Source organism: Diabrotica virgifera, chromosome 3 (assembly GCF_917563875.1).
Source record: "Diabrotica virgifera virgifera chromosome 3, PGI_DIABVI_V3a".
Classification (NCBI taxonomy): domain Eukaryota; kingdom Metazoa; phylum Arthropoda; class Insecta; order Coleoptera; family Chrysomelidae; genus Diabrotica; species Diabrotica virgifera.
The window spans coordinates 98081821-98100633 of NC_065445.1; the positions used below are offsets into that span (position 1 = coordinate 98081821).

The 18813-nt window shown below is 38.4% G+C and overlaps 1 protein-coding gene across 2 annotated transcripts in view; it reads left to right on the forward strand.

Annotated features, from left to right (window-relative positions):
* Positions 1-18813, forward strand: part of LOC126881976 (neogenin) — a 110872-nt gene that overhangs the window by 65240 nt on the left and 26819 nt on the right. For both annotated transcript variants that reach the window (XM_050646725.1, XM_050646726.1), the window contains exon 16: positions 679-1035. In XM_050646725.1, the coding sequence (XP_050502682.1) occupies positions 679-1035 (357 nt within the window). The remainder of the gene's footprint in view (positions 1-678; positions 1036-18813) is intronic.

The following is an 18813-nucleotide window of genomic DNA, read 5'->3' on the forward strand; positions in this document are numbered from 1 at the left end:
TTGCGACTGATGCTGGAATGATGTCTTCCTAACAAACCTGCTAGGTATCGCATTGAATATCCTTCATCTAGGAGAGTCGATGCTCGCATTGCTTCCTCCATTGACACATTTCTTTGGCGGTTCATTTTTTTATTTGATTTTTATGCAAATGAACTTCCAAACTTGCATGTGATGAAAAATATCCCAATAAAAAGCTTGTTTCTCACAAGCACTTTGCTTTAATCGGCACTTTTTATGAAAAGTTTAACTCACTTTTAGTCTTAAACGGAGTTTAATACAAATTATTGTTAAAACAAGACATTTCTCTATGAACAAGACCATTATTAGCTTACATAACAACTGTCACTGTCAAACAAGGTCCATAGGCAACTTGTACAGTAAATTATACATAAATAAAGATTATTGAGAGAAATATGAGTGGTGCGTTAATTTTGTCCAGGAGTTTATATTAAAAAGAAGTGGGCTTAACGAGTCACCTTGTCTGATTCCGCTTTGTACTGGTATAAACTGTGTTAGTTTTCCATTTATCTTTGCCTGTATTCGATTATAGAAGTACATATATGTTTTCGATGGTTTGTATAATATTGATTGGTATGTTTCTTCTATACAGTAGGTGTAAGACGTCTTCGACTTGGTATATATGACACTTTACTTTAATTATATAACAACTAATTTTAGGTCGAAAAGAGAGTTCATGGAGTATGGTTGCTCACAACCGAACCTGGGAACTACCACTAAACGTAGCCCCTAGAGAAGTCGATGCCCATTTCAAAGATGAAGAATCACAACTTGTTGAATTGACGTGGCAACCGCCAAAGACTTATATGGGGCGTATCACCGGTTACGTCATTTTGTATACGGATAATAAAAGTCTGTCGGATACAGAATGGAACGCATCGGCAGTAAAGGGCGACACTCATTCCAGCGTTTTGTATAATTTAAAACCGTTTACTCAGTACCACTTTAAGTTACAAGCCAGAAATAGTAGAGGCTATGGACCATTCTCAGAAATTGTTTCTTTTCGAACCGGACAAAGTAAGTTTCTGAGCCGTTATTGAAATAAAAAAGTAAAATTTACTAGGTTACTCTCTAATTTGATCCTTAAATTTTTGTCTCCTTATTGCAACAGTTATAAGAGTGCTCGGGAAAATACATAAAACTACATATATGAATAAAACGCTTAGAACTATAATTTTTTTATTTTTGCTATTGGCACGTCTTTCTTAAGTGATATATTTCAAATTATATTCGACTATTTGTATATTCTAAGCCTAAACAATTCAGCTTAAAACCCTTATATATGTGATGATCTTCTTGGATTAGGCGAGACTCGTTAGTCTTTTAGGGTAGTCAATGAGGGTATGTGGCTCCGAATTCTATCCTACTATATCGATTTACGTGATAGTTTCACAGTAAGTAGGGAATAAATAGCCCAAGAAACAAAGTCTACCCTATGCCGATGTGTGCTTTTGTCTTGGGGCGGTTCCCACGCCTTCTCGGGGGTGGAAAATTTTTTGCTTAAATAACTACGGAAGTTGCTAGAGAACCTAATACTAAGCAAAAACTAATCTATAATTTTTTTTTTCGAAAACTCGATACTTTTTGAGTTATTCCTGGTTGAAAATTGGCCATTTTCATTGAAACAATACCTTTTCAAACGGTTTTTTGCGAATACCTTAAAAACCATGCATCTAACTAAAAAAACTATATAAAACATTTTTGTAGCTTATAAAATAAAGAGATTATTTCCTGTATGAATCTTCTAGTTATAACACAAAAAGAGATATGGTAAGTGAAAAAACTTGTTTTCTTGGTGCATGCTCAAATCAATGTATTTAACTTGAAATAACAGAGAAACGGTCGATTTTAGGTGTATAATGCTACCAATAACTTTTGTTGTGCTTGAAAGGACCTTTAAAATAAGCAATATTAAGTGTCGATTACCTTCAAACTATGTCAGATAAACTGTAAAAAATTTGATGACTAACGTGTTTTAAGAAAAAAATGAGAAGTATATTTAACCCGTCATCGACAAGAATTTAAATGCATCGTTTTCCTTCTACAATACATTTTACTATAGTGTTCTTTTTATGTTCAAAAAGTTGGGCGGGTTTAAAATGAATGGTTTTGGAAAAAAATAAGATCAAATTATTGAGCGCATTGTTAAATTTTCTTCAAAATCTTCCTTTTTCTCCATGTAACTCGAAAATGATAAGAGATGCCAAAAAAAAGATGCCATACAAAAATGAAGGTTTCTTCTAGATAATAGTTATTTGTGTACCGTCAATAAAGAGTCTTTACTGACGTGGTGCATACAAGGTTTGATCGCCAATCATAAAAAACATTAACACTTACGTGTGTGTGTGTGTGTGTGTGTGTGTGTGTGTGTGTGTGTGTGTGTGTGTGTGTGTGTGTGTGTGTGTGTGTGTGTGTGTGTGTGTGTGTGTGTGTGTGTGTGTGTGTGTGTGTGTGTGTGTGTGTGTGTGTGTGTGTGTGTGTGTGTGTGTGTGTGTGTGTGTGTGTGTGTGTGTGTGTGTGTGTGTGTGTGTGTGTGTGTGTGTGTGTGTGTGTGTGTGTGTGTGTGTGTGTGTGTGTGTGTGTGTGTGTGTGTGTGTGTGTGTGTGTGTGTGTGTGTGTGTGTGTGTGTGTGTGTGTGTGTGTGTGTGTGTGTGTGTGTGTGTGTGTGTGTGTGTGTGTGTGTGTGTGTGTGTGTGTGTGTGTGTGTGTGTGTGTGTGTGTGTGTGTGTGTGTGTGTGTGTGTGTGTGTGTGTGTGTGTGTGTGTGTGTGTGTGTGTGTGTGTGTGTGTGTGTGTGTGTGTGTGTGTGTGTGTGTGTGTGTGTGTGTGTGTGTGTGTGTGTGTGTGTGTGTGTGTGTGTGTGTGTGTGTGTGTGTGTGTGTGTGTGTGTGTGTGTGTGTGTGTGTGTGTGTGTGTGTGTGTGTGTGTGTGTGTGTGTGTGTGTGTGTGTGTGTGTGTGTGTGTGTGTGTGTGTGTGTGTGTGTGTGTGTGTGTGTGTGTGTGTGTGTGTGTGTGTGTGTGTGTGTGTGTGTGTGTGTGTGTGTGTGTGTGTGTGTGTGTGTGTGTGTGTGTGTGTGTGTGTGTGTGTGTGTGTGTGTGTGTGTGTGTGTGTGTGTGTGTGTGTGTGTGTGTGTGTGTGTGTGTGTGTGTGTGTGTGTGTGTGTGTGTGTGTGTGTGTGTGTGTGTGTGTGTGTGTGTGTGTGTGTGTGTGTGTGTGTGTGTGTGTGTGTGTGTGTGTGTGTGTGTGTGTGTGTGTGTGTGTGTGTGTGTGTGTGTGTGTGTGTGTGTGTGTGTGTGTGTGTGTGTGTGTGTGTGTGTGTGTGTGTGTGTGTGTGTGTGTGTGTGTGTGTGTGTGTGTGTGTGTGTGTGTGTGTGTGTGTGTGTGTGTGTGTGTGTGTGTGTGTGTGTGTGTGTGTGTGTGTGTGTGTGTGTGTGTGTGTGTGTGTGTGTGTGTGTGTGTGTGTGTGTGTGTGTGTGTGTGTGTGTGTGTGTGTGTGTGTGTGTGTGTGTGTGTGTGTGTGTGTGTGTGTGTGTGTGTGTGTGTGTGTGTGTGTGTGTGTGTGTGTGTGTGTGTGTGTGTGTGTGTGTGTGTGTGTGTGTGTGTGTGTGTGTGTGTGTGTGTGTGTGTGTGTGTGTGTGTGTGTGTGTGTGTGTGTGTGTGTGTGTGTGTGTGTGTGTGTGTGTGTGTGTGTGTGTGTGTGTGTGTGTGTGTGTGTGTGTGTGTGTGTGTGTGTGTGTGTGTGTGTGTGTGTGTGTGTGTGTGTGTGTGTGTGTGTGTGTGTGTGTGTGTGTGTGTGTGTGTGTGTGTGTGTGTGTGTGTGTGTGTGTGTGTGTGTGTGTGTGTGTGTGTGTGTGTGTGTGTGTGTGTGTGTGTGTGTGTGTGTGTGTGTGTGTGTGTGTGTGTGTGTGTGTGTGTGTGTGTGTGTGTGTGTGTGTGTGTGTGTGTGTGTGTGTGTGTGTGTGTGTGTGTGTGTGTGTGTGTGTGTGTGTGTGTGTGTGTGTGTGTGTGTGTGTGTGTGTGTGTGTGTGTGTGTGTGTGTGTGTGTGTGTGTGTGTGTGTGTGTGTGTGTGTGTGTGTGTGTGTGTGTGTGTGTGTGTGTGTGTGTGTGTGTGTGTGTGTGTGTGTGTGTGTGTGTGTGTGTGTGTGTGTGTGTGTGTGTGTGTGTGTGTGTGTGTGTGTGTGTGTGTGTGTGTGTGTGTGTGTGTGTGTGTGTGTGTGTGTGTGTGTGTGTGTGTGTGTGTGTGTGTGTGTGTGTGTGTGTGTGTGTGTGTGTGTGTGTGTGTGTGTGTGTGTGTGTGTGTGTGTGTGTGTGTGTGTGTGTGTGTGTGGTGTGGTGTGTGTGTGGTGTGGTGTGGTGTGGTGTGGTGTGGTGTGGTGTGGTGTGGTGTGGTGTGGTGTGGTGTGGTGTGGTGTGGTGTGGTGTGGTGTGGTGTGGTGTGGTGTGGTGTGGTGTGGTGTGGTGTGGTGTGGTGTGGTGTGGTGTGGTGTGGTGTGGTGTGGTGTGGTGTGGTGTGGTGTGGTGTGGTGTGGTGTGGTGTGGTGTGGTGTGGTGTGGTGTGGTGTGGTGTGGTGTGGTGTGGTGTGGTGTGGTGTGGTGTGGTGTGGTGTGGTGTGGTGTGGTGTGGTGTGGTGTGGTGTGGTGTGGTGTGGTGTGGTGTGGTGTGGTGTGGTGTGGTGTGGTGTGGTGTGGTGTGGTGTGGTGTGGTGTGGTGTGGTGTGGTGTGGTGTGGTGTGGTGTGGTGTGGTGTGGTGTGGTGTGGTGTGGTGTGGTGTGGTGTGGTGTGGTGTGGTGTGGTGTGGTGTGGTGTGGTGTGGTGTGGTGTGGTGTGGTGTGGTGTGGTGTGGTGTGGTGTGGTGTGGTGTGGTGTGGTGTGGTGTGGTGTGGTGTGGTGTGGTGTGGTGTGGTGTGGTGTGGTGTGGTGTGGTGTGGTGTGGTGTGGTGTGGTGTGGTGTGGTGTGGTGTGGTGTGGTGTGGTGTGGTGTGGTGTGGTGTGGTGTGGTGTGGTGTGGTGTGGTGTGGTGTGGTGTGGTGTGGTGTGGTGTGGTGTGGTGTGGTGTGGTGTGGTGTGGTGTGGTGTGGTGTGGTGTGGTGTGGTGTGGTGTGGTGTGGTGTGGTGTGGTGTGGTGTGGTGTGGTGTGGTGTGGTGTGGTGTGGTGTGGTGTGGTGTGGTGTGGTGTGGTGTGGTGTGGTGTGGTGTGGTGTGGTGTGGTGTGGTGTGGTGTGGTGTGGTGTGGTGTGGTGTGGTGTGGTGTGGTGTGGTGTGGTGTGGTGTGGTGTGGTGTGGTGTGGTGTGGTGTGGTGTGGTGTGGTGTGGTGTGGTGTGGTGTGGTGTGGTGTGGTGTGGTGTGGTGTGGTGTGGTGTGGTGTGGTGTGGTGTGGTGTGGTGTGGTGTGGTGTGGTGTGGTGTGGTGTGGTGTGGTGTGGTGTGGTGTGGTGTGGTGTGGTGTGGTGTGGTGTGGTGTGGTGTGGTGTGGTGTGGTGTGGTGTGGTGTGGTGTGGTGTGGTGTGGTGTGGTGTGGTGTGGTGTGGTGTGGTGTGGTGTGGTGTGGTGTGGTGTGGTGTGGTGTGGTGTGGTGTGGTGTGGTGTGGTGTGGTGTGGTGTGGTGTGGTGTGGTGTGGTGTGGTGTGGTGTGGTGTGGTGTGGTGTGGTGTGGTGTGGTGTGGTGTGGTGTGGTGTGGTGTGGTGTGGTGTGGTGTGGTGTGGTGTGGTGTGGTGTGGTGTGGTGTGGTGTGGTGTGGTGTGGTGTGGTGTGGTGTGGTGTGGTGTGGTGTGGTGTGGTGTGGTGTGGTGTGGTGTGGTGTGGTGTGGTGTGGTGTGGTGTGGTGTGGTGTGGTGTGGTGTGGTGTGGTGTGGTGTGGTGTGGTGTGGTGTGGTGTGGTGTGGTGTGGTGTGGTGTGGTGTGGTGTGGTGTGGTGTGGTGTGGTGTGGTGTGGTGTGGTGTGGTGTGGTGTGGTGTGGTGTGGTGTGGTGTGGTGTGGTGTGGTGTGGTGTGGTGTGGTGTGGTGTGGTGTGGTGTGGTGTGGTGTGGTGTGGTGTGGTGTGGTGTGGTGTGGTGTGGTGTGGTGTGGTGTGGTGTGGTGTGGTGTGGTGTGGTGTGGTGTGGTGTGGTGTGGTGTGGTGTGGTGTGGTGTGGTGTGGTGTGGTGTGGTGTGGTGTGGTGTGGTGTGGTGTGGTGTGGTGTGGTGTGGTGTGGTGTGGTGTGGTGTGGTGTGGTGTGGTGTGGTGTGGTGTGGTGTGGTGTGGTGTGGTGTGGTGTGGTGTGGTGTGGTGTGGTGTGGTGTGGTGTGGTGTGGTGTGGTGTGGTGTGGTGTGGTGTGGTGTGGTGTGGTGTGGTGTGGTGTGGTGTGGTGTGGTGTGGTGTGGTGTGGTGTGGTGTGGTGTGGTGTGGTGTGGTGTGGTGTGGTGTGGTGTGGTGTGGTGTGGTGTGGTGTGGTGTGGTGTGGTGTGGTGTGGTGTGGTGTGGTGTGGTGTGGTGTGGTGTGGTGTGGTGTGGTGTGGTGTGGTGTGGTGTGGTGTGGTGTGGTGTGGTGTGGTGTGGTGTGGTGTGGTGTGGTGTGGTGTGGTGTGGTGTGGTGTGGTGTGGTGTGGTGTGGTGTGGTGTGGTGTGGTGTGGTGTGGTGTGGTGTGGTGTGGTGTGGTGTGGTGTGGTGTGGTGTGGTGTGGTGTGTGTGTGTGTGTGTGTGTGTGTGTGTGTGTGTGTGTGTGTGTGTGTGTGTGTGTGTGTGTGTGTGTGTGTGTGTGTGTGTGTGTGTGTGTGTGTGTGTGTGTATAACTTGTCGGGACTTGCCGGGTGACGTCATTGGGCAACAGCCGGATTAATTATTTTTAATCGTTTTTTAAGTCCTTATAATAGTCTATAGTGTATATAATGTCATAGTATATAGTGTCAATAACCATTAATATTAAACAAAAAATTCCTTACGGGGGACTCGAACCAAGTACTAACACGTCCGTAACTAGATACACATACCGCTAGCCTACGCAACCACTTGGTAGACACGGCCGATATTAGGTATAAAGAGAACAAATAGGCAAGTAAAAAATGTAAAAAAATAATTGACATCAAATGAAAAGACATTATACATAAATCATGGTAGATTCAAGGGTATGAAAAAGAACTTTACGTACAATATAATATGTAATAGTAATTTTATATTTGTTGGGTTATATTAAAAATTAATTAACAATTTGACATAGGAATATGAACAACCAGAATATTATCTTTGTTTTCTACATCCTATATTTTTAAATTTAGAAGTTCTTCACTTCTTAAAGCACCAGCAATGCCCAATATAACACAAACCTAAAATAAATACAATTTTATTAAAACGGTTTTAACAAATTTGTACCTATAAATTACCTTCATCATTAAATAATCGTTATCAGGTGCATTTAATAAGAAATTTAGCACTTCTTCTTGCGGTAGGGTTTTTGATTTTTTGGGAATGTAATTCCTTCCTTTTTGTTTCAAAAAAGCTGTAAGTTTTTTATAATTGCTTATATCTATGTCTTTATTTGTGGTCAAAGTTGCCTTTAACATTGAATAATAGGACCACATAGTCGATGGAGAATATTCTTTAGACAATTCAGAGAAATATGCTAGTAAAACACTTTCACTATAATTTGTAATACTATTTTCTTCACGCCATGCTTCAAATATGTCATATTGCCTATTGTATTTTTAGATGGATTTTGCTGGGAGAAACTCTGAAACTGCCTCTAACGATTTCTTGCGTATTTTAGGTGGCGTACATGTAATTTCTTCCATTTCCAAAGCAGCACTACTGTACTATAATTTGATATTCGTTTTTAACACTTTTATTACAATAAATACAATTTTCAATTTAATTTTTTTAAATATGACAGTGATGACAGATGACTTCTGCATGCCGCTTTCGATTTTTAATCGATAGATAGTTATCAATATTGAATAATTACTAAATCGGTAAAATTTTGATTAATTTTATATGAATATAATTACAAAATACTACAGAATTGCACTTTTTGGCATAAATTTAATTAATAATAACGTAAATTGTGTACAATATTTTTAATAATTAAAGTAAATAAATTTTAAGCTCACTCAAATAAATAATCGATTACTGCCATCGACCACTTACATTCAATCTCGGTTAATTTGATTAATCGCGGCAGGTAGAGCAAAATTCTTCTTTCACTACAATAAAGTGTTACTTTACTGCCGCAAATGAGTACAATAATGAATGACTTTAGTGACGGTTGGCGATAAACATTTTGATTTTATTTTTTATAACAGTATGTCTTATCATTTTAAAGTTACATGGAGAAAAAGAAGATTTTTAAGAAAATTTAAATATGCGCTCTATAATTTGATCTTATTTTTTTTTCAACCCGCTCAACTTTTTGAACATAAAAATAACACTGTAGTAAAATGTATTGTAGAAGGAAAACGATGCATTTAAATTCTTGTGGGTGAGGGGTTAAATATATTTCTCAATTTTTTTCTTAAAATTCGTCAGTCATCAATTTTTTGCAGCATATCTCGCTTAGTTTGAATGTAATCGACATTTAATATTGCTTATTTGAAAGGACTTTTCAAGTACAATAAAAGGTATTGGTAGCATTATATACATAAAATCGACCATTTCTCTGTTATTTCAAGTTGAATACACTGCTTTGAGCATGCACCAAAAAAACAAACTCTTTACCTACCATATCTCTTTTTGTGTTATAACTAGAAGATTGAAGAAGGAACGAATCTCTTTGTTTTTTATGAGCTACAAAAATGTTTTATATAGTTTTTTAGTTAGATGCATTGTTTTTAAGGTATTCGCAAAAAACCGTTTGAAAAGGTGTTATATTTCAATGAAAATGGCAAATTTTCAACCACGAATAACTCAAAAAGTATTGAGTTTTCGAAAAAAAAAATGATAGAACAGTTTTTGCTTAGAATTAGGTTCTCTAGGAACTTCCATAATTGTTTAACCAAAAAATTTTCCACCCTCGAGAAGGGGTGGGAACCGCCCCCAAGACAAAAGAACACATCGGCTATTCCTAAAATTTCATTAAAATCCATGCAGTAGGATAGAATTCGGAGGTAATAACCTGTTCTTGCTCTCATTGACTGCCCTATCTGGCACTTATTCATAAGGCCTTTGTACCGTACCTTGTTTTTTTCCATAAACTCTAATAACTCCTATGGCCTCAACGAAGATCAGCAGTTTCCTTATTGGTAGTTTTAGGATCTCTTCTTGTTCAATCCTGAGTTTACCAGTGAATTCCTATCTCATATCACTTAGCACATTGCAATGGCATAGGATGTGTATGACAGTCTTTTCTTCCATTTCTCACTTTCTGCACCATGGTTTATTCACCTTATCTAGTTTGTATAGGTAATGTCCAGTCACCACTTCAGTGACAGTTTTGATCTCTCGTTTATTGAAGTTCATCAAATTTTTCGAGAGTTTTTTATCAATATTCTTAATTATTTTTTTAATCTGGATTTCCTTTGAGTTGCTCTCCAGTTCATTTGATGATTCCTTATCAGCCATTTCTGAACCTCGCTTTTTGCATCTTTTGGTGAATCCACACAATGGTTCTGGTCCTACAAAGGTTTCTCTTAAACCTTGTTTTGCCAACAAATCTGGTCGTTCATTCTCATGCACCCCTTCATGACCAGACACCCATATTAAAGACACTTTATTATCTTCTGCCAGGTTGTTGAAGAGGTCTCTGCAGTTCCTCGCCAGAGATAATTTGGTGAGTGGATTTTTTACTGCCAGAATGGCCGCTTGACTATCTGTATAAATGTTGCTTCTCTTTGCTTTGGGGTCTCCATCCATGATTTCATCAATGCTGGCCATCAAAGCAAAAACTTCAGCCTGGAACACAGTTGTATAATGACCTATACTAAAATCACAATCAAGATGCACTAGAAATAAACTAACCAAGACACTTGAATGTTAAGAGGAGCACTTCCGAATCATGATTTACAATGTATAAACTTTGTAAATCATGATTTGGGATTTACAATGTATACAGTTCTCTGCTTCTGTAGTTCCAAGTGCTTTCCGAAATCCAAACTGCGATCTATCAATATTTGACTCACATTTATCATATATTCTTCTATGAATGATCTTGGTGAACGCTTTAGTGATATGATTCATCAAGCTTATAAGTCGGTAGTCCTCACAGAGCTGGGTATTTGGTTTCTTCGGGATTTATTAGAATATAGTCCGTCCGCTATAACTTTTTCCATGCGGTACGATTCATTTTCAATCAAATTAAGTCAAAACATAAATTGAAACGAACGTCGATGTGTATATACATTTTGTATACTGTATACTATATACTACACACATCGGCGTACGTTTCACTTTCTGTTTTGACTTAATTTGATTGAAAATGAATCGTACCGCATGGGAAAAATTATAGCGGACGGACTATATATTTACTTATATTTATTACAATCCCGAAGAAACCAAATGCCCAGCTCTGTGACGACTATATATTATCGGTTTACAACGTCCTCCGTCTTTCGATACCCGTTCGCCATTCCTCTCTGTCCGCACATTGATCTACTTGCAGACCTCTTTCATCCATGGCTTTGTTTATTCCTGCCTGCCAACTTTTCCTGGGTCTACCTCTTCTACCTTGCGGTCTCCAGTTTTGTACTTGTTTTGGGATTCTGTCTTCGTGCATTATTTGTACGTGACCAAACCATCGTAGTTGTATTTCCTTGATTTCGTAATTTATTGTATGTGTGACCTTCATTATGTCTCGTATCCGTTCATTGGCAACATGTTCTCTTCTTGATCTTCCTGCAGCTCTTCTCCAGAAATCCATTTCGGTGACCTCTAACATTCGTTTTGATTTTTCCTTCATAGGCCATACTTCGCAGCTGTATGTTATAATGCTTTTCACTACGGCGGTATAGATCTTTTATAGATATTTTTTTTTTACTTTGTGATGACTACCAACTTATAAGCTTGATTAATCATATCACAAAGCGTTCACCAAGATCATTCATAGAAGGATAAATGTGAGTCAACTATTGATGGATCGCACTTTGGATTTCGGAAAGCACTTGGAACTAGAGAGGCAGTTTTCGCTCTTCAGGTGCTTATACAGCGGTATAGAGACGTTGATAAGGATGTGTATTTGTGCTTTGTGGATTTTAGAAAAACATTTGACAATGTCAATCATGAACAATTAATAGATATTCTGTAAAAGACAGGTATTAACGACAAGGATATTCGGATTGTGGCAAACCTATACTGGGGTCAAACAGCAAGAGCAAAAATTTGCTACGAACTTACTGAAAGTGTCAAGATCAAAAGAGGTGTCCGGCAGGGGTGTATCTTATCCCCACTCCTATTTAATATTTATTCCGAGGAAATATTTAAAAGATGTATGGAAAATCCAAATGAGGACATAAAAATAAACGGTGAGTTAACAAACAATACGAGATATGCCGATGACACGGTGATCCTTGCCAGTAGCATAGATGAATTACAACAGGCAATGGAAAGGGTTAATTCCGTTAGTGATGAATACGGTCTGAGCCTCAACTTTAAGAAGACAAAATTGATGCTGATAAGCAAAAAGCAACAATCTGCTCGACAGTTACGGATAAACAACATACTAATTGACCATGTAGAATCTTATGTACATCTTGGCACCAACGTAAATGCAAAATGGGAACAGGGCACAGAAATTAAGGTGAGAATAGAACGAGCTAGAGCAGCGTCTAACAATATGAAAAAGCTCCTCATAAGGAAAGATTTATGTCTTCCCCTAAAACTACGTCTAGTTAAATGCTACATTTTTCCGATCTTACTGTATGGTGTGGAGGCCTGGACGCTGACAGAGACGCTCACGAAAAAACTAGAAGCATTCGAAATGTGGGTGTACCGACGCATTCTTCGTATATCCTGGACCGAACATGTCACCAACATAGAGGTAATCCACAGAATCGGGAAAGAGAAAGAAATCGTGAGCACAATTAAACAAAAAAAACTTGAATATCTAGGCCATATATTGAGACACGATAAGTACCGTCTCCTGCAATTGATTGTCCAGGGGAAAATAGACAGTAGGCGAGGCCACTCGCTACATTCATGGCTCCAAAATCTGCGGAAGTGGTTCGGGCTCACATCAGTCGAACTATTCAGAAGTGCCGCAAGCAAAATCAGAATTGCCATGTTAATAGCCAACGTTCGCAACGGACAGGGCACTTGAAGAAGAATGTATACAGTAACCGCCACCCTACTAGACACATAGGAACATTGAGCTATTACAGTCCTGAAACCTTCACTGGTTGCAATATTTATTTTTATGTTTAGTGACGTTTAGAACGTCAGAAAATGTATATAAAATGAATATTAACATGGAAAGTTGACAATTAATAGATCAGCTGTATTTGAAGCTTATAATTGTCATTTTGTTAAAGTTGTAAAAGTTTGGAAGTATTTTAATATTCTTGGTGTTTGAATAAAGTTATTTTACAGCAGAGTAACAATACTATTGTCCTTTTCATGAGCATTTTTCAGTGCGTAACAAATGCTAGGACAAAGGGTAAGTCCGTGATAATACACATTTATGACATTTATTCTAACATGACATTTTAGTTAAATCTGACAGTAATCACATTTTATTTTCAAGTTGGAATAAAAACAAATCAACTGTGTTTCTTGCATTTATAAAATGGTATTTTCTTTGATTTGTATAGTCTTATAAATTATACAGATTATAATAAATGATGGTTTTGCTTGTTTTCGATTCAGAGGGTTGCACACCAGCTAGACAGGCTCTGTTTCTACCATTTCAGGCGTCCTCAGTAGCTTTCGTTAGTGTGCCTACCTCTGGACCGAAAAACAGCTCTACCATCATTTTAAAGGGAATCTGAAAAATAATTCAAATTTCCCATCAGACGCGATACATCGACATCTACTAACAAATTGAAGAATCTCAGATGCAGAATCCACCAATTTAATAAGAATTAAAATGGTAAATAGTATTTTAAAACTGAGATTTTTCGTGTTGAAAGTTCTTACTGGTACATCCTTAATCTGCGACTTTTTCAATTAACAAGACAGCAGACGACGAATATAGAAAACGAAAGGGAAACGATCACATTCCGCTTTCATTCGTCTAGGAAAAACGGACAGCAGAGGAACTTTCAGTACTCAAATCCGAGTAAAGGAAATAAAAATAATAAATGATGGTTTTGCTTGTTTTCGATTCAGAGGGTTGCACACCAGCTAGACAGGCTCTGTTTCTACCATTTCAGGCGTCCTCAGTAGCTTTCGTTAGTGTGCCTACCTCTGGACCGAAAAACAGCTCTACCATCATTTTAAAGGGAATCTGAAAAATAATTCAAATTTCCCATCAGACGCGATACAGCGACATCTACTAACAAATTGAAGAATCTCAGATGCAGAATCCACCAATTTAATAAGAATTAAAATGGTAAATAGTATTTTAAAACTGAGATTTTTCGTGTTGAAAGTTCTTACTGGTACATCCTTAATCTGCGACTTTTTCAATTAATAAGACAGCAGACGACGAATATAGAAAACGAAAGATCCGTTTTTCCTAGACGAATGAAAGCGGAATGTGATCGTTTCCCTTTCGTTTTCTATATTCGTCGTCTGCTGTCTTATTAATGGAAAAAGTCGCGGATTAAGGATGTACCAGTAAGAACTTTCAACACGAAAAATCTCAGTTTTAAAATACTATTTACCATTTGAATTCTTATTAAATTGGTGGATTCTGCATCTGAGATTCTTCAATTTGTTAGTAGATGTCGCTGTATCGCGTCTGATGGGAAATTTGAATTATTTTTCAGATTCCCTTTAAAATGATGGTAGAGCTGTTTTTCGGTCCAGAGGTAGGCACACTAACGAAAGCTACTGAGGACGCCTGAAATGGTAGAAACAGAGCCTGCCTAGCTGGTGTGCAACCCTCTGAATCGAAAACAAGCAAAACCATCATTTATTATTTTTATTTCCTTTACTCGGATTTGAGTACTGAAAGTTCCTCTGCTGTCCGTTTTTCCTAGACGAATGAAAGCGGAATGTGATCGTTTCCCTTTCGTTTTCTATATTCGTCGTCTGCTGTCTTATTAATTGAAAAAGTCGCAGATTAAGGATGTACCAGTAAGAACTTTCAACACGAAAAATCTCAGTTTTAAAATACTATTTACCATTTTAATTCTTATTAAATTGGTGGATTCTGCATCTGAGATTCTTCAATTTATACAGATTATATTTGTAATATTATTATCTAATTAAAAAAAATTTTTTTTTATTATGGCGCCATCTATCGACAACTAGAATAACTAGAATAAATGTTGTAAATGTCTGTAATCACGGACGTGCCTTTTTTCTGTCGCATACAATTTAATGCGTTAGGAAGAAATCGAAAAACTGTGACGCACTGAAAGATGATCATGAGAAAAAGAATATTAATTAATTTATTTTTTGTATGGAAAAACAATTATTTTGAATAGTTTCTTGACAGTAACATTAGAGAGGTGAAAGTCACATCTGATAACGGACCGGATTAGCCCATAAGCATAGCAATTAGTTACCTAACCATGTATCTAGTAGCGTGGCGCTTACTGTATACGTTGTAAATTAAGGTTCGGGAGTGCTCCTCGTAACATTAAACGTATTTTGGTTTGTTTATTTCTAGTACATCTTTATTGTGATTGTAGTATAGGCTGTAAGATTTCTTATAATAACATGTCTGCCCAGAGACACTTTTTTGTTCTCTAGATGGTATAATAATTGTCTTAATCTTGTCTATGAAGATTAGTTCTGGTGTCATCATATCTGACTTCTTATAAAGATGGATTCCTCAAATATAGTCCCAGTAGTATTTGTGTGACTATTCAATACATAATTCGGCCTCCAAGTATTGTTTGTTTTAAATCTAGCTACTTAGTGCAGTCACTGAAGGTGGATATGAGCTATTACCTCCGATTTCGTTGAACCTTCATCGATTTCCATGAAAATTGGTGAGTGGTTAGAGGATATCTCAAGAAATAAAGGTGACATAGTGCCAACTTGCGCTTTTACCCTGGGGGTGGATGCCACCCCTCCTCGGAGGTGAAAATTATTTTATTAAAAATAACCCCACAATTCGATAGAGGGACAAATTATAAGCAAAATTTGTTATATAAAGTTATTAAAATAAATCAAAACTTTTTGATTTATTAAAGATCAAAGATTTTAATTTTTCGTGAGAAAATGCATGTTTTTAACCGATTTTTCATAAATAACTTAAAAACTATAAGTTTTTACAAAAAAGTTATTATCAAAATTGAGGCTAACAAAAGATCAAATAAACTCCTTACTAGAAAAACCTTTCAATGGTAACTAAAAGTGAGTTATAGGTAACTGAATGTATATTTCTTTCGTCGAGTACCCAAATCTAAGTATTCAAGCTTAAATACCGGGAAAATGATGCATTTTATAACATAAACTTATTAAACATTTGTCAAAGTTCATAGAAATATCTATTAAATAAGCCCTCGAACATTAAAATTTATGCACCAAAAATGTTTCAAAATGTATCTTTTAAAAATTTTTCCAAAAAATGTTATTGTTTTTTTTTTGTAAATAACTCCGTTAATTTTTAAGATATCAGGTTCACGTAAAAACTAGTTGAAAGTTGATTCCAAAAGCTGTTAAAAAACGTCAAAATTGGTCTCTTAAACCCCTTACTTTTTTAAAAATAAAAGGTTAAAATTTAACGGCCCCGGCATTTAATGGCCCCGGTTACATGGTTCACGCAGCAAAATTGAAATTTTAAACGTTTCTATCTCGGTTATTTTTTATTCTACGGAAATAGTAAAATGGGTAAAGTATTTGGAACTGAAAAAACTAAAATTTAGTTAAATGTTATTTTTTACGTATATTGAATATTTTTGAAGTTATTATCAAAAGAAATGAAAAGTACAATAATTTTAAAAATTCTGATTTTTTTAATTATATCTTTTTTTTTTTTTTCAAAAATATGCATTCTAAACCAGTCAAAATTGTTAAAATCATTAACTACGCTAAACTAAAGAAATTCTTGTGAGGATTACTACAAATTTTTAATTTGTGTGGAAATGACGTATGTTTTATTTTTCACTTTTTCCTAAAAAATCAACAGGGTTCTCTTATTTTCATCATAACTTACTTAATTTTGATGCTAATAACTTTTACTAGAGCTCATTTGATAGGTATTCCGAAGTACTTTGACAAGTGCTAAACAAGTATATTCTATAAAATGCATCATTTTCTCGTTATGTAAGCTTGAATACTTAGATTTGAGTACTCGTCGAAAAAATATGCATTCAATTACCCATAACTCACTTTGAAATAACATAAGTTTAGTTCTTTAAGTGGGGAGTGTATTAAATTTTTTATTATCTTTAATTTTTGTAATAATAGCTTTTTTACAAAAGCTTATAGCGTTGACTGATAAATATACTGGAAGATACGAAACTAAATGAGCGTTTATGTACGACACCAGTGGTTTTAGAAATAGATGGCGTTAGCAGCTTTCTAGGTACGAGATTAAATTTATTTGAGACAACGATGAGACGTATTCAGGTAGCTTTGCTTATCGGAATTTGGGATCGGTCGGGTCGAACGGATTATAATAAAAATTATTTATTTCTTTTGATGCATTTAAATTTGAGTTCTCATTCAACGATAACAATGGCAATCTTTAAAATAATTATTGGAGTGTACCTATGTATTACTTTCTAAAAACTCGTTTTTAAATTAGCAAGAATAATTGTGGTTGTAATTTGTCTTTTAATTTGAATTCTTGAAACAAATCATTGAATATTCTAAAGTTTATTTAATAATTTTATATAATAATATAATTTATTTAATAAAAAATTTATTTAACGAAAAAATACTCACTGGGTGATTTTAGATATTGTAAATTTCTTTTTACCTCATAATCTCGATACAAAATTAGGTAGTTATTTTCGTTAATTACAGCCTCTTCTGATGATTGTATATTTTGTTTGGAGATATTGCAACCTTATTTACTTAAATGAAATTGACTTAGTAACCCGGTCGGCCACTTTAAACTCTTCGAGAGAAAAATGGTAAGGACTCGTAAATTGTTGCAATCGCGATTTCTTCCAAGTTTTTTCGTGCGGTCGATATTTTCCGAGTTAGGGGGAAAATAGTGACTAATATAAGTATAATTATTGAATTATTTATTATTAACTTTACTTCTTAAAGGCGCCGTGTATTTCTGCGTAGGCGTCCACCGTGCATTGTATTGCCAGGTGAGATATTAGATAGTCACGATTACATTATTCTATTAAGAGTAATTTCATTAATATCATTTGGCGAATATTACCCAGCCATGATATCTTTTTCTAGACCTCTCTTACCCTCTATGTTTCCTTCGAGTTCCAGTTGCCGACAAGTATATCGTTCTCCTCGCAATATGTCCCTACTTAAGTATGTCCATGATATTTTAAGCATTCGGTGCAGGCACCTCATTTCAAAGTCTTCAAGCTTGTTAGGAGCTGGCCTTTATTATCCATGCTTTCATTCCATACAAGAGAACAAGCCAAACGTAACACTTTAGCGTATTGTTTGTATCTCAGGTTGAAACCCAACTTTCAGTGAACAGTCATAAGAGTTTGGAAGTCGGCATCCCATTGTTTATGAGAGATATTTTTCATTAAGTTGAGCCCGTTTGAGCTGACAGTCGGAGTGAGTGTATATTATCTTACCAAGATAGACGATTATCCAGTTTTATTCCCAAGAAGTTAATCAATTCTGAATAATTTATTGTAAACTCTTTAGGAACTACTTATTAACTTTTGCTCTCAGAACGAATTTCGAATAAACAATACGTTCTTCAGACACAAAGATCAACAAAAATATACATTCAAAAATACAAGAGCACACAGATCCGATATTGATTATATATTGAAAAACAGAAACATCCATCATTCTCAAGTACTAGACATAAGATGTTTAAGTGCAGCTAATATCGGAAGTGATCACAACCTAGTACTTGGAAAAATCAGAATACATCTACAAAAAAAACAGGAAAAAGACCCTATTAAATGTGAGACAAGAATAAAGGTAGAACAGCTACAAGACTTGTCAACACGAGATCTATACCAGAAAAGACTGCAAAAAGTACTGAACGAAAACTACATAACACCAGATGAAGACATAGAAGAAAGTTGGAGGAAGATTAGAGATAATATCAAAATGGCAGCAACGGACGCACTTGGAGAACGTAAGATAAGTAAACATATACGAAAGAAAAGGAGAACACCATGGATCTGTGAAGAAATAAAAATAAAATGCCAAGAAAAAAAGAAAATCTAGCTAGAACACAAATTCAAAAGAACGAGACAAACATATGAAGAATATAAAAGAGTTTGAAATGAGTTAAACTCAACAGTAAGAAGGAAGAAAACAGAACAGTGGTAAGCATTTTCAAAAGAGATGGAGCACGACTTATACGGGATCCAAAACGAAATGTGGAAAATAATAAGAGGTCAAACAGCAGAGATGAAGAAATTGATAGAAGTAAAACATATTGATACAAATACATGAAGAAATGGAAAACCAGGATTAGAATCGGATGAGCAAACAGAAATTAAAGAGGAAGATATAACAAACGCCTTAAAACAGATGAAAAATCGAAAAGCACCAGGGAAAGATTGAATAGCTAATGAACTTTTAAAATACGGAGGAGAGAGACTTCACAAAGAACTGAATATCCTGATCTGATAAGTAAAATAATAAATACAGGAAGAATTCCAGAAGAA